The sequence below is a fragment of the Psammomys obesus genome, unplaced genomic scaffold (assembly GCF_907164565.1).
Source record: "Psammomys obesus unplaced genomic scaffold, mPsaObe1.curated_primary_1811, whole genome shotgun sequence".
NCBI lineage: Eukaryota > Metazoa > Chordata > Mammalia > Rodentia > Muridae > Psammomys > Psammomys obesus.
The window spans coordinates 28,609,110-28,630,414 of NW_026590062.1; the positions used below are offsets into that span (position 1 = coordinate 28,609,110).

Sequence of the window (21,305 nt, forward strand, 5' to 3'; positions counted from 1 at the left end):
GTAACTCCAATTCCAGGAGATCTAGTACCCTCTCACAGAAGACATACAGGCAGAGCGCCTGTATCAATTAATTACTTAAAAAAGAGTTCAAGGACTATATAGTGAGACCCGGCTCCCAACAAAAATAAATACATATACACAGACACACACACACACACGTTTAAATAATTTTCCATACTCAGGATAAAAGTAAATCTTAAAAAAAATAAATAAATCTACTTCCTTCTCAAAACTAAACCTAATTACTGCTCCTCAGAAGCAGTTTTACTCTATTTCATCTCACATGAAATCTTTGAGTAACACACCCACATTCCACACACTCACATATACACCCTTTTTTCTTTGTATGTGCCTCTTACCCACTTTTTGTTTGTTTCTTTGTTTTTTTGTTTTTTGAGACAGGGATTCTCTGTGTAGCCTTGGCTGTCCTGAAACTCACTCTGTAGACCAGGCTGGCCCCGAACTCATAGAGATCCAGCTGCCTCTGTCTCCCAAGAGCTGGGATTACAGGTGTGTGCTACCATTGCCCAACTCTTACTCACCATTTAATAATTTTGTTTAAGAATGGTTATTTTAGCTTTTATTCAATATAAACTTACATTCATACAAAAGTTACGATGAAACTTGTGAAAATTCTTATAATTTTCTAGATCTAACAAAAACCTCTTTTTAAACAGCTTTCATGTACTCAGTGATGCTCTCTCCTTGCTCCCTCCTGCTTCCTCCCTCTCTCCCATTATGCCTTCTGTTGTAATGGTATATAATAGCATTCTTGTTCCCTTCTATTTTTATTTCTCTTCCTATGGTCTTGCCCTTTGCCCTATCATAGCAACCTACACTGATGGTTACAAATCAAACCTTGTCATTACCAAAATTCTCCTCATAACCTCAATTTCAAAAATCCTCTGCTTTAGGCACACATAGGAATATGTGAAAAACAAACAAACAAACAAACTCCAGCTCATCCCTGGAGGCAGTACACCATGCTACAACACAGCCTCATCCAAACAAACTAAAGCCCTGTGGTCCAGCTCCAAGCCCACTTCTTTATAATTCTTCACTGACCTACAGCAAAGATCTGTCTCCAATTCCTGTTCCCTCCACTACCACGAATTATCCCGATCCTTCTGAAAAACTTGCAAGAATAAGTACTTAATACTCTTCATCACTTACATCATTCGGTTGTTTATATTTACTGATTTGCTATATTCACTTCATTTCATTTTAGAGTCCTCCAAATGAAAGTGAACAGATAAACCTCCCCCACTCATCTCAGACCAAGGATGGCCCTTCAGACCGCTGCTCCCTGAGGACTGCAGCACTGACTCTGGCACCGGCTAATATGTAACTCACAGTCACACTTTCTAACTAGCCTCAATACATCATCTGTACCTAAATTTTCTTGATTAGGATCCAATTAACATGCCTGTCCCTTCAATTTCCCTCATGATTCCCCCTGGGTTTTGTTTTCACACTGACATTTCTGGAGAATCTAGATCAGCTGAATGCTCCTTTTTTTGTATCTGACTATCCGTAATCAGATTTATGTTAAAATTTTCTGAGGAGCAAGATTATCAGAGTATCATCAAGGTGATGCTTTGAACATCACATCCAGTGCACACTGTCAGTCTGTCCCCCTGTGATGGTAGACCTGTCCATGTGGTGAACGATGACCTTTGTAAGGTCCCAGCACTGTAAAAGTACGGCTTTCCTCAGCAAATAATTATCATGAAAGACAAAATTTCAATCATGTGACTATTCTGCTGCTCAGTAGCTTCCCAGCAAATAGATTTTAGCATTCACCATAGCTTGCCTGCATCAACTGCACACTGAAGGATGCAGGCAGACAGCTTCACTTCTTATCTATTATTTCCTGTCTGTTTACTACAGTCAGAGATTATTTTCCTTAATGCTTTTAAAGCCACTACTGCCATTCTTTTTCTTTTTTTAAACAGGAAGAAGAGCTTACTGAGTATACTGAGGAGATGAGGAGGCTGCGCACTAACAGAACCGCATTACTTTAACAGACGGGCTCACTTTTTTTGATGTTCCCACCAGATAGCTGCAGATGTGGCTTGGTGCCCAACATGAACTCAGCCCTGGGCTCAGTCACCAGCCATGGAGAATACGATCACTAAAGGAGAAACCTTACTTTTGTTGTTTTTTTGTTTTCTATAATCAAAGATATTTCTTTTTTACTTAATATATATTTACTTAGTTTTATTCTGTACATAATAAAAACAGAATCAAGCCCTGAATTAATTTGTACTATTGCAAATAGATTCAATTAATATAACTTAAAAAAAAAAAGGCAGCTAGGACTATTACAAACATCCTCCTGATATAACAGCCCTTACACTCTGCACAGAATCTGAACCTTGTGTCTACCTACCTCAGTTTCCAGAATACAGGTATGTGCCACCAAGCTTGGCAAAACATATCCTTTGATGGTACCAGACAAGGCAAATGAAGTACAAAAGGCAGCTATAATCACAACGTAATCAAACCACATATTACCACTGCTGTGAGTCCAGAACCCTCCTATAAACTCAGCATCTAGGAACAAAATTTACCTGTCTAAGAATATATCTGGGAGTGGAGGATAGGTCTGCATGTCAGGCACTCGCTCATGGACAATAACCATGATGAAAGACGTAAACCCGAACACGATAAAAACATAGACACAACTCAGTATGGTCTTCCAGTACTCGGGGTCCAGTCTCCGAACAGAATGTTTGTTTTTGCCATTCATGTACTGGTACTGATCAGGATTTAAGTCAGTGATGGGTCCATCGCAGTCATGTGTGGGCTCTCCATTACACAGCCAGTCTGCACTCTGAAGAGCACTGATGAATGGAGTCATGGGACTCATAGGACTGTCACTGTTGTAGCCCATCTCCTCCAAAACATCAGTATGTATTTTCTGCAATTTTCGGACTGAGAGCATTAATCTTTTGATGTCTCCTAGGACTTTGATTTCCAGAGGAGGGGAGCGGAGATCATATTCAGTTAGTGTGAGCAATGTGATTCCATCAAGTCGGTGCTTGTTGCATAAAATGTCCACATATTCAAAAAACCCTTCATCCTTCAGCCACACAGCTACATGCTTGGTAGTCCAGCGGCGAATGCAAAGTTGACTAGGGCCTGCCATTTCTTCCTCCACTTCCTGTCAAGGGGAAACAGGAAAACAAAACAAAAACTTGAATGTGGTGCAACATTTTCATTAAAGGCCAAATGCAAATGCACATACATCCAAATGCACATGGCATCCACAGTCAAAGAAACAAACGTTATTCAGTAAGGAGTCGTTCCGACAGATTCTCATTCTAGTGATTCTATGAGGCTGATGGAAAATGTTTTGGTTTTGTATAGGACAGCTGCTGAACCCAGGACTCACACAGAATAAGGCCAGTGATCTACCCTGAGCTACAACCCCATCTTTAACAGTTTACAAAAGGTATTTTACAAATGACGTTGCCACAGTATGTCAACCATGATTACTTTAAAAAATCACTATTGAAAACAACAAAGGGGGAAAAAATCCCATTCTAATACTTTTCATAAAATGAAATCTATAAAAGATACATGAGAAAAAATAAACCTCTGAAATTGTCATATTCATGGAAAAAATAAACCTCTGAAATTGTCATATTCATGGAAAAAAACTCCACTTGAGGAGGAAAAGAACAGATACATTATAGATAGTGTAATTCCAGAAAACTTTAGATTTGAACAGTTCTATCTGCTATAAATGAAATGATTCATCCAACAGATATAAGATTTGAAACAGCTGTGAGCTTGAGCAGTTTCTTAGTCCTTTTTGTTTTGTTTTGTTTTTTCAAGGCAGGGTTTCTCTGTGTAGCTCTGGCTGTCTTGGAACTAACTCGGTGAGCCAGGCTGTCCTCAAACGCATAGAGCTCCTCCTGCCTCTGCCTGCTGAGTGCTGGGATCACAGGTATGAGCCACCGCCTCCTCCACTGCCCCACCACCTGGCTTTTCTAGTTTTTAAAAGTCCACTGTAGAGCTGGAGAGGCCTTCTAAGAATCAGTGGTCAAAGTTTTAAAAGAAAACTGCCATATCAATATACTTATGAATATGAAACAAAACCCACATTATAGTTATAAAAGGCTACTTAGTGCACTGTTTTTAAAAGCACTGATAATTTTTGCTGCTTTGATCTTACTCAACTATCTTCTTTTTCTTTTGTAAAGCCTGAGTCTATTTCAATCAGATTATAGGAATCAAAGGCCTATATGCTACCTCTCATGGGTCTACTTCCGTAACTATTAAAGCTGGTGGCTTTTCTAGATTTCAAATAGCTCACCATACTTCCTTCTGAGTAATGTTTAAAAAGAGGACAGGTATTTTTTTTAAAGCCACAATGATACAGTGAGTATCTAGCTCTAAAAAAAAAAAAAAAAAGTTTTAATAAAATGTTCTGAGGAACAATTTCTTTTGTGAAAGTCTGTTAAGTTATAGTGTTTGAAAAAGGGCTTGCTTTAAAAAGCAAAACAATACATCAGTACAAATGAGTATCTTTCAGAACAAAGGTTTTGTCAAGAGCATCCTCTTTCTCCCCTCCTATCCAGATGACCCTCGGATCTCCTGATTTAACATTTAATGTGGCTCTATGACACACATTCTGGAGTAAGAAAAACGTCCTGGCTTCTTTAGGTAAACAAAGTAAAAGCCCAGTGATGTTACAGTCTTCCATAGCCACACAAACATTTGTCTAAAGATTTATCATCACTGAACAAAAGCAGACATTTTAACTAAAAAACTCACTCATATCATCAAAAAATGTTCAGGTAATAAGGAATAGACATGATAAAATTCACCCAATGATGAAAATGTCCATCATTAAGTATTTTGTCTTGATACTAACAACAGTAAACCTCGTTTTTGAAACTCTTAAAGTGTATTTCATTATCAACCCCCAGCTGTAGAAAACTAACATCCTACCCATCAACAGTTTGTACTTTAAGTCTGCTGCAAAGTTACATACAGCATATGTGAAATTCCATTCAACTATGGTTTTGTGATGTTCAAGTTCACATAAATAGCTAGATGATTTCACCCTTTCTGCTACATTTGTATCTTCCTTTCCCTACAGGTACGACGAATAAATCATACTTAGATACCTAACAAAACATGCTATAAACTCAGCAGCAGTTACCAAGTAGTACCTCATCCACAACAAAGTAAAAATTCTCTACTTTATCTCTATTCTGCTACTTTCCCCCTTCTTCAATGGCTTACCACAAGTGAGTTCCAAGTCACTCCCATCCTTGAAGCATTATTCTTTAGTACAGTTTCATCTCATACTCTGAGCAAAATGATTTTCTCTTCTTTCACGTTTCTCCCCCACATTAACTCAACAGTACTTTCAACTTCAATCAAGTTAACTGGCTTTGATGCCTAAGGTTTAGCGAGTAGATGATGTGAGTTATAGAAGTCTTTGAGCCTGCTGTGGGAATGCCCTAAAAGCATGACACATTTCACTGCTCTGCTTCATCAGGTTAGTGCACGTCCTTTAATTGTGCACTACTACATAATAGTTACAGGGCCACAGTAACCAATATTTAGCTCCAACTGTGAGAACTTGTATTAAAGAGGAATATTAAAAGTAATTGTAAGCTTTAGGGTCCATTTAATAGTCATGCTGTACCACAGAAATTACAGAAGACTTTGAACAAGGAACACATCAGATATTAATTTTATACAAATAAATAAAATGAAATTTAGTCAATAAATGTTCAAGGATGCTTTCCATTTTAATTAATAATTGATTCATCTCATTCATTATCAGTAGGACTGCCACTTCTGGCCAAGATATAAAAACAGAACAAAATTGACTCTCTAATTTGAAATAATCAAACAATAAATAAAGTATATGAAAAGAAGATCCAAAGTGCTGGTCATCAGCCACACCCCAATCCCCCACCCCCACCCAAGACAGTAAACAAATGAGGTGGATTCTTATTATTTTAGCTTAATGCCTTGAAAGCTTTTAGGCCAGGAGAGGCATAAGATGGGAAATACTGGTGAGTGGAGGCCTGACAGACATGTTGGGCTGAGCTGAACTGCTCAAGGTGGCTGTATACTTCAGAGACACTCAAATGGAGACCTGCAGAGATCCACAGAGGGTCTCTGTTAGTCTAATGTTAATTACTGGCCCCCAATCTTGTCCCTGCTCAGAAGAGCACATTCTCATTTAAACCTCTCCTTGTTGTGGAAACCTGCCTAAGTCATCAGACCTGATTGGTTGATTGAATGGCCTATACCTGGGCAGGTCAGAATGGGGTAGGAGCGGCTCAAGTTCCCAGGCTTGGAGAGGAGAGGACAGGACACGACAATCACAGGAGAAAGAGGGATGGGAAGAGAGGAGGAAGGAAGGCACCATGATGGGTTAGTGTGGAGAAAAAGAAAAAAAAAAAAAAAAAACAAAAACAAACAAAAAAAAAACCCATGTGGGCTGACATAATGGCATGAAAAAGCCCAGATAAAGAATACAAGTACCATGAGATTATGGATGGAAGGTTGACCTGATGAGGAAGGTCAAGGTGGATGGCACTGGGTGGGGGCTGGGAGATGGATGGTGAGGTTACTGAACCAGCATAGGTGAAATATCTACCCAGCCAAAGGTAAATAAGGCAACTATAGATTCTAGCAGGTATCTGTGTCTTATTATTTGTGATAGCAGGTTAAATAATGACACCATGATAATCAGGGCAAATAATAAACATTATATATCCCACCCCCCTTTTTTATTATTTACAACAGGTCTCCCTTGAATACTCATCAGAACATGCATGTGTCGAGACCACCCAAAAGGTTTCCTAAATTCACACATGGGCAAGAAATAGCCAATCCCAATCAGGTTAAACAACTGTTCACAATTTATGGAGCTTTAGAAAGAACACACAAGAAGACCAGTGGGAGAAAATTAAATCTAAAGCCATAGTTCTCAACTCAGGTAATTCTCTTCATTTTCCAGTGATATTTAGCAGTATGTATATGTATTCTTTCTCATCACCACTTGGGAAGGGAGGTTACTAGCATGTAGGAAGCAGACATCAAGGATGCTGGTAAAAAATCCTATAATGCAGCCAGCTGTGGTGGTACTATAACCGAAGCACTTTGGAGGCCAAGCCAAGATGAAAAAGAGTTCAAGACCAGAGTAGATCACACAGTGAGACAGAAGGGCTACATAGTGAGACACTCTCTGTGCTGCCTAATTTTATGTAACTTGACACAGCTTAGAGTCATCTGAGAGGAGGGAACCTGAACTGAGAAATGCCTCCCTAAGACTGGGCTGTAGAGAGGCCTGTAGAGCATTTTCTTAATTAGTGATTGATGGAGAAGGACCCAGTCCATTGTTGGTGAGGCCATCCCTGGGCTGGTGGTTCTCGGCTCTATAAGCAAGCAGCTGAACAAGCTATTAGAGCAAGCCAGTAAGCAGCCCCCTCCACAGCCTCTGCATCAGCTCCTGCCTCTAGGTTCCTGTCCCGACTTCCTTCAGTGATGAACAATGATGCAGAAGTGTAAGCCAAATAAATTCTTTCCTCCCCAAGTTGCTTTAGTGATAATGTTTCATCACAGCAATGATAACCCTAAGATATCTTCCCTCAAAAAAAAAAAAAAAAGTAATAATAATTTGCCAGGAATGGTGGTGGCACATGCCTTTAATCACAGCATTCAGAAAACAGAGGAAAGTGTATCTCTATGAGTTCAAGGACAGCCTAATCTATATGCCAAGTTCCAGACCAGAGCTACCCAGAGAGACTGTCTCAAAACAAAAATAAAAACAAAAGCAGCAGAAAACTATGGTACTGGAATCCTCTCTCTGCAAACAAAGAATTGTTTGACCCCCAAATGTCATTTTGCTGCTAATGATAAAAATTACCCTAGGTCTTTCTCTGGCCTAGCTTCATAAGCCTTTTTATGTTGTTATGTATACAGTGTTCTGCCTGCATGTACACCTGCATGCCAGAAGAGGGCACCAGATTTCATTATAGATGGTTGGGAGTCACCATGTGGTTGCTGGAAATTGAACTCAGGTCCTCCAGAAGAGCAGACAGTACTCTTAACCTCTGAGCCATCTCTCCAGCCCTAGCTTCACAAATCTTAAATGCATCTTGCAACTTCAGGAATAGGATATGTAAGAACAGAGTTCAAAAGCAAGACATTATAATCCATGAAAAAAAAAAAAGAAAAGAAAAGAAATCGAGTAGAATGGACAGAGATAACGGAATTAAAAAATTAAAAAAGAAAATGTGAATAATTATGACAACTGTAACACATTTAAGCATGTTATGTAAAAAGAAGGCATGCTGGAACATGCCTATCACCCAGCACTAAAGAAGACGAGTTAGGAATCTCCAGATTTTGGGGACCAGTTTGGGCTACACAGTGAGTTTAGGGCAAACCTCAGCTGTATAGTGAGTCCATGTCTTTTCCCCTCAGGAACCAGAAAAAGAGAAAAATAGGCAACTCTCTGAGAGAAGCCAGAACCCATGTTCTCTGGTGTGTCCTACTTTCTTCTCGAGCACCTTCCTCCTTCTTTCTCTTGACTGTCTCAATTAAAATCTATGCTGAAAGTATCTTTTAATAAAATTCCCCAACTGTAGAGGAATTTTAGTTCAGAACATGGCTGTTCTGGCAAGAGATCATATCCAAAGATCTTCTAGGTCTGTGTGATCCCACTGGAAGAGAAACACACCTTTAATCCAGAAGAGAAAGGCAAGCAGGTCTGAGTTCAAGGTCAGCCTGGTATAAAGCAAGTATTAGGTAAAAGAAAGCTTAGGTCCAGGCATGGGGGTACACACCTTTTCTCCAAAACAATGAAGGTAAAGATAGTCTGTAGAAGGAAGCGCCCACATTTGTAAATGATGTCTACTTTGAGTGGCAGAAAACAGTGACAAATTAGAAAAAGACTTGACAAAAATAGGATATACCCAACCACTCTTACGAGAAGACAGAGGAAAAGGGAAGCTACTTGAAGGGCAATGAGAGAGAGAGAGAGAGAGAGAGAGAGAGAGAAAGAGAGAGAAGAGGCAGTTTTACCAGAACAATAATAGAGACAGGTTGCAGAGAGAGAACAAGCTAGACACAGGTGAAGACAGAACAAGCCAGAGAATGAGAAGGAGCCAGAAGATTAGAAAAGATTGCTGGAGTTAGAGGCCAAGCAATTCAGAGGCTGAGAGAAAAGCCAGATTGAATAAGTCAGTTGGGAGAGGAGTTTGAGCCAGAACTGCTCAGTTGAACCGGCCAGTCCTGAGTATAATAAGAACAAGAAAGGGTGACCTTATTAAGCAGTAACTCTCAGAGACTGAAAATATTCTAGGCCTAGAGTAGATTGTACAGAGGCCAGAAGCTTCCAGGACTAGGCCTAGGTTAGCAGACAGAGGCAGTAGGCCCCCGAGACAACAACTGAAACAGTCAAATAAAAGTTCCTTTTACAGTCCACTCTGAGACTGAAGAGATGGTTCCAAAGTTAAGAACATTTGCAGCTCCTCCAGAGGACTCAGGTTTGAGTCTCAGCACTCAAAACAGCGGCTCACAGCATCTGTAACTCTAAGTACAAGGGAATCTGGCATCCTCTTCTGCCTTCCATGGGTCCCAAACATACACACAAGGTGCTCAGACACGCATGCAGGCACAACACCCATACACAGAAAATAAAAGTGTTAAAGATTAATTTCCAACTGGAGGCTGGAGAGAGGGCTCAGTGGTTAGGGGTACATAATGCTCCTATGAAGAACCTGAGATCCCATGACAGGTGGCTCACACTGCCTGTAACTCCAGCTTTAGGGGATTGGATGCTCTGCAGGCCCCAGCACTTGAACTCATGTGCACATATCTCAGACAGACACATATGCATGCACACATCAAATGAAATAAAATAAACCTCAGAAGCCCAGTTCTGTTCCAAAGGACTCATCCAGAGATCCTTTTCTGCATAGACACCACTAATCCCAGTTGGGTGTGAGTTGAAGTCCCTAACAGATTTGGGGAACTCCTCGGGCTGCTGTGAGTGACAGTGTGGAACTGAGCCTCCTTCTCTGACTCTCTTAACATGACTTTCTCATCCATGTTACCCCAAAAGCACTGATAATTCTCCTCAAATGACAACTCCCTCCAATCGACAAGCTCGGACTCTTCTCATGTCTCCCTTGGAGGCTGAGACTTGGAAAGTAGGGAGCATGCTCCTCTTCAGCATGGAAGAAGTTACAGACACAAAACTTCAAAAGGATCAGCTGGGCACGGCTTTAATTCCAATGCTCAAGAGACTGGTGCAGGTAGACTTCTGTGACATCAAGGTCAGCCAGATCTACAAAGTGATTTCCAGGACAGGCAGGACAGGCAGAGCTACATACTAAGACCGTCTAAAAACAGAGGTAAGAATTGGGGTGGGAGATGAGGCAAGATAGGAAGACAGGGAAAATTATATGGGAAGAAAAGTCCCTTGCTCTTAAGTCTGATTAAAGCCTCCTGCTCACCGAGAAGCAAGAATCTAGCATAATTAACATCTACTGTAAAGGCTACTGTATGGAAATATTTCTTTTACATATAGATGTTTTATGTTAAAGTCATAAGTAATTAGGTGTAAAGCCTAAATGTGTCTGACCTCTGGTAGAGCCTCATTCCATTCCCTAGATATTTTGTGAAAATGTTAACTTTGTTTACAGTTATGGCATCTCATGATCCAGACTTTTATCAATTAGAATCCTGTCCAATGCCCTTCAGGAACCATATTGTGATCTCCTTTAGTTTTTGTTTTTTCCAAACCCTTTTGATAACTGCTTCAAATACACCAAAATCTCATCCATGAGTGTTGTAAGGACAATGAAGGGACCCTCACAGAAGCTACACCTACGTCCTTGCTTTCTTCCTGAGCACCTCCTCCTGGTCTGGGCTTAACATTTACAGGCCTTATTTAAATATCTAACAAAACCCCAACTCTGCTTTAAGAAGGGAGAAGGGGAGAGGTAGGCAGAGAGGGAGGAAATGAGGAAGGGAATGAGAGGGAGGGAGGGAGAAAAAGAGAATCCTTAAAAATTTCATTTATTTATTTATTTACTTACTTACTCATTCATTCATTCATTCATTCATTCATTTATTATGTGTACAGTATCCTGCCTGTATGTATGCCTGCAGGCCAGAAGAGGGCACCAGATCTCATTATAGATGGTTGTGAGCCATCATGTCGTTACTGGGAATTGATCTCAAGACCTTTAAAAGAGCAGCCAGTGCTCTTAACCTCTGAGCCATCTCTCCAGCCTGAGAGAATATTTTTAAGGTTTATTTATTTATGTATTTTATGTATATGAGTGCTCTATTTTGCATGTATGGCTGCATGCCAGAAGAGGGCATCAGATCACATTAAAGATGGCTGTGAGACACCATGTGGATGCTGGGAATTGAACTCAGGACTTCTGAAAGAGCAACCAGTGCTCTTAACTGATGAGTTATCTTTCCAGCCCCAAGACAGAGAATATTAAGAACAAAGTAAAAGAAATACCAGACATGAGAACAGATATCACTAACCAAAAGTACTGGGGGCAGAAAGATGGCTCTGTGAGTAAAGACACTTGCTGCCAAGCCAGACAACCTGAGTTTGACCTATGGAATGCACATGTAGAAAGAGAGAACATGCTCTGTCGAGTTGTCTGCTAACCTCCATTCACATGAATGCCACTATCACCATGCCCTGCATAAATAAATAAATCAAAACAAAAACCAAACCTTTAAAGAAATTGAATATGTAACACATTCTTACCAAGAAAATTTCAGGCCTAGAGGACTTCACTGGTCAATTGTAGCAGTAAGAAATAATACTAGGGGCTGGAGAGATGGGTCAGCAGTTAAGAGCACTGACTGACCTCCAGAAGTCCAGAGTTCAATTCTCAGAAAAAACATGGTGGCTCACAACCATCTATAATGTGATCTGATGCCCTCTTCTGGCATGCAGGTATACATCAGATAGAGCATTCACATATTTAAAAAAAAAAAAAAAAAAAAAAAAGGCAGTAATACCAGCTCAGCAGTCTACAGAGTGAGTTCCAGGACAGCCAGGACTGTCACACTGATAAACTTTGTCTCAAAAAACAAAAAATAAAATACAAAATAAAATAAAAAATAAATAAATAAAATAAAATAAAGAAATAATGCCAAAGCCAGGTTGTAGTGAGAATTTTAGTTTCTTTAAAAACCCAGTTATAACAGCCCAGGCTACACAGAGAAACCCTGTCTTGAAAAAAAAAAAAAAAAAAAAAAGTAAAAACCCAGTTAATGTTAGAAATATGTTTTTGTTTTAATCCCTGTGTGGGATATGGGGCTGCTTCAGACCGTCCACAGCAGCTAACTATAATTTGTCTCATACTCTGGCTGGGGCATGATTTTGCCAGTTGAAAAGTTTAAACTGGAAATTCTGGGGACTCTCTAAAAAATTTATCAATGCCAGAGCCCCAAGAGAAGGACAGCTGCTGCTCCCCTTATTGCTGGGCCGATGGTTGCTGGCTGGAGATAGCCTCCCCTGAGGAGCTCAACGCCCCTAACCAGCAGGAAGCAGCTTAACAAACTCCATGCCCCCTTTCACTTTGATCCTTTTTTTCTGTCCTAACTAGTGTGGGGGGTTGGAAGGGATAGGGGTGGTGCAGGGAGGTAGACAAAAGAACCCAATTAGCCAAAAGTCCGGTTATGCCAGGTAGTGGTGAAGGGGTGGCCCAGCATGAAGGAGGTAAAGGCAGGGGGATCACTGAATCCAAGGACAGCCTGGTCTACACAGTGAATTAGTTCTAGGACAACCAGGGCTACATAGAGAAACCCTGTCTTGAAAAAACAAACAAATCAAAGAAACAAATACAATTTTCTATAAGCCCTTCAAGGGAGGAATATCTGAATTCATTCTTGACAACAAAATTAAAGAGGTAACGAGAAACTAAAACCATGAACTGGTTAGCTCTCATGCACAGAGATACAAAATTTCAGAAGAAATTTAAGGACATAAAATTAAAACCAAGTGCCATTTATCCCAACAATGCCAACCTGATTTAATAGCAAAAGAAAATAATCAACTCTCCATATTAACAAGCTAAAAGAACAAAACCATAAAATCACATCAAAATATAAAGAAACACATTTAACGAAATTCATCAATCATTCCTCATAGTAAAAACTCACCTAACTGCACGCCTGGAATCCCAATACTTGGGGAGGCAGAGGCAGGCGGATCTTTGTAAGTTCGAGGCCAGCCTGGTCTACAAAGCAAATCCAGTACAGCCAAGGCTACACAGAGAAACCTTGTCTCTTGAAAAACCAAAAACCAAAACCAAACAAACTCACCAAACTAAAAATTGAAAGAAATCTCTCAACTTGATAAAAGGCATCTTTGAAGAAGATACTAATTTCTGATTCCATAAGGAAAGCCTTCCTCCGAATACCTGAATAAAGATGACTCTTGATGCTTCTAGGAAACATTAAAGGCTCTAGCAACAAGGACAAGAGAAGTAAAAGGTGTGCAGATAACTTGATTGCGCATACAGAAGACCCAATGGTGCTTTGGTAGCATAAACACCAAAACTGGAATACAAAGATTAACATGGTTTCTGTACAAAGATGACACACACATTCATGAAGTGTTCTAGAATGTTTAGAACCAAGGGTGTATAGAGCTCAGTGGTAGAGTGTGTGCTCATATGGAGGAGGCCCCAGCAGTGTGTATATTCATTCATTCATTCATTCATTCATTCATTCATTCATTCATTCATTCATATATATATGAGTTTCAGGCCAACCTAACATACATAAGTTCCAGACCAGCCAGGGCTACACAGTGAGACCTTGTCTCAAAAGGGGGGGGGGGCAAAACAAAAACACAAAAACAAACAAAAAGCCCAAATGTTTCTAAAGAACTAACGCCAGGTTAACAAGACCTTTACATATAGGTGCAACACACACAATCAACTACAGGACTGGCTCAGTTGGTAAAGTGCTTGCCAGGCGAGCATGAGAACTTGAACTGGATCCCCAGCACCATGTAAGAACCGCTTAAAAAGGCTGGGGTCAGAGGGTGGAAAAGGGAGTATATAGCAGTATGTTTGTAATCCCAGTGCTGGGGAGGAGAGGCAGGTGGGTCCCTAGAGCTCACTGGCCGGCCAGCCTACTGGAATTAGTAAGCTCCAAGTTCCCACATTCTGTGAGAGAGCTCTTCTCAAAACCAAGTATGTGTGTGTATATATTTGTATATATACAAGTAATTCATACTCAAAAGAGCATTTTAAAAGTATAAAAATTACAACCTACAAAACTATTAGTTACATTTCTCTCACATCTGAAATGTACTTAGGAAACTTTGGCCTGAGTGGCATCTTGTGTCATGAAACATGGTGACGCTGCAGCGCGTGACTCACTGCACACTGTTCTGCCCAGTTCTTCACTGTTAACAGTTGTTCACACTGTTGTTATAGTACCACGTCCCACGGGTCAGAGCTCTATGAACATGATAATATATTAAAGAATCCAAGATGCTTCTTAAACACTAACTCATTATTACACCATTAAATCTTGATTCACATTTTTGTTTTTTCTTGCTACTGGGCCTCACTCTGTGGCCTTGGCACTCACCATGCAAACTTACTATGATCCTTCTACCTTTGCTGCTCACGGTGCAGGATCACAGGCACACACCACCATACCCAACTTGATCCGCATTTAAAGGCACTGCATGTAAAGCTTGGTACTTGTTCCTTTCCTAAAAGGGTTTTGCTTTGCCACTGCTGGGCACTGAGCTCAAGCCGCATGTATGCTCAACAAGGGCTCTCCCCCTAAGATATGTTCCCAGCTCTAAAATGGTAATCGGTATGTATTAACGAAGCATTTCAATTTGAGATGAAAACTAAACATACATTCTGCAGTCATGAGCAATTAAGGAAGTCCTGATGCATCAGAGGTTAATACTATCTTATCAAGACACAAAAACAATCCACTTCTGTGTTCAGCCTTTGACTATCAGTGGGTCTTAGTTAAACTTCATCCCACGTTATAGATAATAGATAATGAAAACAGCTGACTGTTCCACAGAACAAGAAACAAATAACACTATCTTTTGTGTGGACCTTGGTTCAGATTAGTTTGGTTCCTGCTAAGTAGAGATTTCAGTGGCCTAATAACAGGAGTTCAATCCCTACCACCCTGAATTGTTAAGACAAGGCCTCACTAGATAGCGCAGGGTGATCTCCAAGTTGAGGATTAACTAGTGAGCACCACCACATTCAGCTTGAGTTCACCATATTTTCTATAATGCACTTATTCATTCATTCATTCATTGTACGTCGGTACATGCACCTCTGTGTGCAGAGGCCAGACAATGGCATTAGGTGCCCTGCTCTATCACTTTCCATCTTATTTCTTTGAAACAGAAGTTTCTCCCTAAACCTGGTGCTAAACTGGTGGCCACAAGCCCCATCCTGCCTCTACTCCCAATGGTGTGATGCTAGGGTTACAGGTGGCCTCCGGAATTTGTGGCTTTTTACATAGGTGATGAGGATCTGAACTTAGGTCCTCCACACATGTAAAGCAAGCACCCTTACCTATTTCCCCACCCTCTGGGATGATCCATCCATCCATCCATCCATCCATCATCTATCTTTATGAAATGAAAAATAAAAAGGTTAAAATAAACCTAACTTGAAGTCTGTTTATTTTTAAGGTAATTTTATTTAAATTTAAACTGAGGGTAGGGTTTTTGTGAACATCATTGTATCTAAATTATTCACAGAACTCAAAACATATCCTTGTTTTTGAGGCAGGATCTCCTTTAATCCACTATGTAGACAAAGATGGCCTTGAATACCTAATTCTCTTGTCACCAAATTCTAGAATCATAGGTATTCACCACTTTATTATGCAACTTCATAGATATACTTTCAACTTATTTTCTATGAGGTTCTTATACACCTGATGAAATGAGAATAAACACAACTTTAAATCTGGTGTTCTTTACATCAGCAGAGCTACTCTTTCATCGCTGAATTTTTAGTCTATCTTTTATCTCTCTTCCTTAGAGAAATCCCTATTTAAGAGCTGTGGTGAGCTGGTCAGTGGTGGCACTTGAGAGGCAGAGGCAGGCAGATCTCCCTGAGTTTGAAGACAGCTTGGTCTAAAGAGTGTATTCCAGGACAGTCAGGGCTACACAGAGAAACCCCTGTCTTGAAAACAAAACAAAAGAATATAAAGAGCCCTTTCTATTTTTTATTATTTATTTGTGTGTGTGAGAGAGAAAACAAATGAGTAAGAGAAAGACAGCAAGCGCCCCTCCGTATTCCTGTGTCAACGCATTCATGTAGAGGTCAGAGGACAACTTGCAGCATCCTGAGAATGAACTCCAGTCATCAGGCTCAGAGGCAAGTACTTTTACCCACTAAGCCACCTTACAGATTCCACATAAGCCCTTTGGACCTCTGAATTTTTAAACTAGGACCATATGAGATACTGGTTCAAAACTAAGTAAAGCAAAGTTCATGTTGTTTCCCTTCAGTACCTGGGAGGAACTAAAAGATGTCTTTCCTCCTCTCTCAACAAATGCTTGCATAAAAGCATGGCATGTTTTGTTTCAATAAACTGCAAAACCAACTTTTCCAACCCAGTGTGAAGCAGTGGCTCTCAACCTTCTAACACTGTGACCCTTAATGCTACTGTTGTGAATCATAATGTAAATATTTGCTATACAGAGTTATCTGAGGACCCACAGGCTGAGAACCACTGCTAGAGTAATCTCTGCAAATCCTTTTTAGTCTTCAGTAGCTTTCTTTCCAGCCTATCTTTTATCCGGAGAAAACAGCGTGCTGGAGGACAAGAAGCACCGGGTTTGTTGTGTTACTTCTGGGAAGTTTAACTTCAGCACAGGTGACAAAACCATCTTAGTATCTGGGTAGCTCAACACCGTCTGTGTTAGATGGGGAAGGACAGGAGGAATCTGACAGACCTATGCTGCACATCCGACAGTGCTCATGTAAGTTCTCATTCCACGGTAGGCCTGAGGCCACTTCACCTTTGCCACTTGCTCAAGGCTCTCCCTGCTTTGTAATGTGCACCCTGGCATCTCTCAGTAACAGATTGCAGAATGCATGTCATAGTGACAAAGCAGCACAGCTACAGTTATTAATCTGCAGACAGTATTCTGAGGCTATATCAATTTTTCTAATACTCAGCAGTTTAATGAGGCAGATTAACTTCACTTTATAGATGAGACAACAAGGACCAAAAAATAGAATTCAAGTAACTGAGGTCCTACTTGAATTAGCAGGCAAAATTCAAATTCAAGACTGAAACATTTTTCCACATGCATTTTACATGTATCTAGATATATTTAGCGAGAGAAGTGCGATAAGGCTAAACCATTTAACATGAAGAGATTATGACATTAAATATAAATATTTCAGCATACACACTGTGATAATGACAACTTCCTCTAGGCACAGTGGCTGGTATATGCCTGCAAGCCTGTACCTGGGAGGTAGAAGTCAGGGATTGTGAGTCTGAGACAACCCTGTCTCACAGCAAGACCAAGAGGCGTTAGAAGAAGACATCACTGCACCTAAGAAAACTGGCCATTTGAAGTCCCCACTTGTTTTTGCTATCCGTTTTCCACCCAGGACAGAGGCTAGAGCTATGAATTACACTGAGCTATCATATATCTTTACTATATTCATCTCTTTCTCAGAGGGGCAGAGGACAGATGGAACAGTTTGGCACAATTCTCTAGAATGGCCTACCTTCTACATTTGCCTAGTTATCAACTGTGCTGTGGTGGCTAGTGGTGGTCACAAACACAGACACTGGACAATGAGGTGATTGGTATAACTACCCTGATGGAGTTCATTACAGCATTTGGCTTTGGGACTGGAGATACAGCTCAGTAATTTGCTTGTTCTTCCGAAGGACCCACGTTCAGTTCCCAGCACCTACACCGGGAAGCTCACAAATCCCTGTAACTCCTGCTCCAGGTGATCTGAGGCCTCTGGCTCCAGCCACTGCACACACATGTCTGCACACATGTGCACACACAATTGAAAATAATAAAACACATCTTTAAAACATTGCTTTTACTTTGCTTTGCTTTGTTTTTTGTTTTTTTTTTTTTTGAGGCAGGGTCTCACAAAGCTCAGAATAACACTGAACTCCTGATCCTTCTGCACCGAACTGCCGAGACAGTTACAGACACCAATAGCTCTATTTTAACCTTTACTTACTATACAGTAGGTGGTATAAACAAACCATTTTCTACTACCTGTAAGACCATAATACATTCTCTACATAGATGGATAACAAACTCAAGCCAGAAGATTCAAATTAAACCAATCATTTAACTTTAGAAGTACAAGAGAAGTATACTCAAAATAAGATGCAGGTATATTTTAGGTACTTTGTAATACAGAAAGGAACTGTCTGTGGACATGTGCTCGGATAGTGAGTTGATAGAGAAGGGGAACAATCAAAGATGAGTTTATAGTTGTTACAGGGAAGAACAGCTGATTAGGAGCGGTACACAGGGATCCTGGCCTACTGATCTCATGGTTACAAGGCTCCAATGAAATGAAATAGTTTCATGCTTGAAATACTGTGTTTTGCATTTCAATTTATGCATAACCTGTTTTGATGCCTAATACCAAAGATTTCAGAAAGATGTGGAAAAGGATTTATTATTGCTTATTTGCAAAAGTCTCCATGAAAACGGAAACTTTCATAATACAGAAGCCACACTTTCCAGGTCTCCTCCAGTAACCACAAAGCAAACCACCTTTATGATTTACAAACATCTAAGTAATGCCCTCAGGAGCACAGCTTAGTTTGCCCACTGTCATATTTCACATGAATAGAACTGAAGAAATAAAGAGCTGCCATCTCAAAACACGCCAAATTGGTTTGATATTTACTATTTCCAGTTGAAATCACTTGAGGAACTACAACACCAGAAAGGGCCGTTTGTCTGTCCTGTCCTTTTTGCTTTCCTTTCAGAGCTGTCTTGAGGACTAGCCTTCATGTACCAAGTCTGGAGGATAGCCCTGATTACCAAAAGTGGCGATGTGGCTGTACAGAATTCAAATAAACAAAGTCACCCTTATGCCCCTCTAGCTTGTATGCCCCCCATTACCTTAGTGAGGCCAAAATCACTGCCCCAGTACAGATACTCACTGTTCTGTCCTTCCCTCACAACTTGATCATTATTTCACTAAAATGTATAAAAACATGTTTTCAGGCTTCACTTTCCTTGTGAAGAATTCATACTTTACTATTATTAATCACTCCTTGTATCACTTAGGATCCTAGAGCCAGCCAAAGAGCTGACATAAAAATTAATAGAAGAAAGGGGAATGATATCCTTTTCATGTTGAGGAAAGTGACAAAAATACATATTGAGCCTTGTTGTCAACCACGTAGTCCTTTCTGAGTTATAGAGTTTGAAGAGTACTTATTAGTTCAGTGATAGGATGAGAACTATGGCCTCTCTTATCAGCAGCCATTAGAAGAGAGGAGGAAACCGCAGAGCATCTGAGCACGGAACGCACAGCATGCCAGAGACAGTTCTGAGTTGTCACTCTCATGTTCAAACAATCCTCACAACAGCCATATAAAGTGGACACTACTAATGTCTTCATTTTATAGATGAGACGACTGATACAAATGTGTCAGCAACTTACCCAAGACAGAATTAAGCCAGTAAACAAAACAAATTAAGGTTTGAGCCCCAGCAATAACAGTTCAAAATGCATGTGCTTACCTACTACACTGCTCGGCCTTGTGAACAGATGGCTTCAGGCCAACTGTACAAGACAGCTTCAAATACTTTCCAGTTATCAGAGGAATAATTTATCAAAAGTGTCCAATTAGATACACATGACAATGATGTGCCTAACAGTGAGGCTGGAGAGTCACAGGTCTTGTACAATACTGCACTTACCAAGGGCCTGCTTCACACAAGTGCTAGAAAGTAAGACACTAGAGATGGAAATACCCTCACATGCCTAATTTATTCATCTATGAAATATTACTCTGCATGCAGTATATGCAAACTAAATGAATCAAAGTGGTCCTGCCCTCAATTTTACAGTCCAAAAAGGGTTATCAAAGAGAAATGAATGAATGAAAGAATACATAAATGTGAAAGAAGTTCCTTACCATCTTTCCTCAGTTTTCAAAGCAACACCAATAAAATTCACTAAAAACTGGAAAAAATAGCTCAGCATGGTGCTGCATACCTATAATCCCAGCATTTGGGAGGCAATGATGGATGGATCTCTATATTCAGAAAGCCAGCTTGGTCTATAAAGTCAGTCCAGAACAGCCAAGGCCACACAAGAAGCCCTGTTTCAAACAAAACAACAAAACTTGGAAAAGATAAGGGAGTTGGAAAAACCTAGTTTTTCCAGCTGATAAGATAAAAGAGGTCATTAAAATGTCATTTGAGCAGACCCTGTAGAGATGGAGCAGTAAAGGGACACTACATGAGCAAAGACAGGAAGGCAAGAAACACTACATGAGCAAAGACTACATGAGCAAAGACAGGAAGGCAAGAAACAGCCTGGAACCAGTGACAACCAAGAGGGTCAAGGGAGTACCAAGATTAAGCAGACAAATTACACAGGCCATGGTGGCACACATCTTTAATCCCTATACTCAGGGTGCAGAGACAGGGAGATTTCTATGAGTTTAAAGCCAGCCAGGTTTATACAGTGAGTTCCAGGCCAATCAAGGCAGCACAGTGAAACTGTGTCTCAAAAACATCAAGAGTATAAACTACAAATTTCATCCAGAGAACAGAAAATGCTGTCAAAATAAAGACATTTTGAGAAAAAAGAAGACAGAGTAAGTGTGCTTTAGAAATAAGAATTTCTGCCAGGCATAGTGGTACACACCTTTAATCCCACCACTTAGAAGGCAGAGGCTGGTAGATCTCTACAGAGGCCAGCCTAGTCTATACAGAGAGTTCCAGGACAACCAGAGCTACACAGTGAGGCCCTGTCTTAAAACAAAGAAAAAGAAAAGAAACAACAATAATTTTCAAGGCAGGAGAGATGGCTCAGCGCTCAAGAGCACTGGCTGCTCCTCCCGAGAACCCAGGTTCAATCCCCACACATACATGGCACCTCACAACCCTATGTAACTAGTTCCAGGGGATTCAACTCTCTCTCTGGCCTCTAAGAGTACTGCACCCACAGTGGAGATACACAGCAGGCAAAGCACCCACATGCATTTAAAAAAATGTCACTAGTTTTAAAACAAAATAATTGTTAGAAGAGTGT

The 21,305-nt window shown here is 40.4% G+C and overlaps 1 protein-coding gene and 1 pseudogene across 2 annotated transcripts in view; one reads left to right on the top strand and one right to left on the bottom strand.

The window, feature by feature from the left end:
• The window catches only part of Samd8 (sterile alpha motif domain containing 8), a 48,462-nt gene that overhangs the window by 17,026 nt on the left and 10,131 nt on the right, over positions 1-21,305 (bottom strand). For both annotated transcript variants that reach the window (XM_055606308.1, XM_055606309.1), the window contains exon 2: positions 2,574-3,166. In XM_055606308.1, coding sequence (XP_055462283.1) covers positions 2,574-3,166 — 593 coding nt within the window. The remainder of the gene's footprint in view (positions 1-2,573; positions 3,167-21,305) is intronic.
• Positions 13,559-13,655, top strand: LOC129676176 (U6 spliceosomal RNA; annotated as a pseudogene).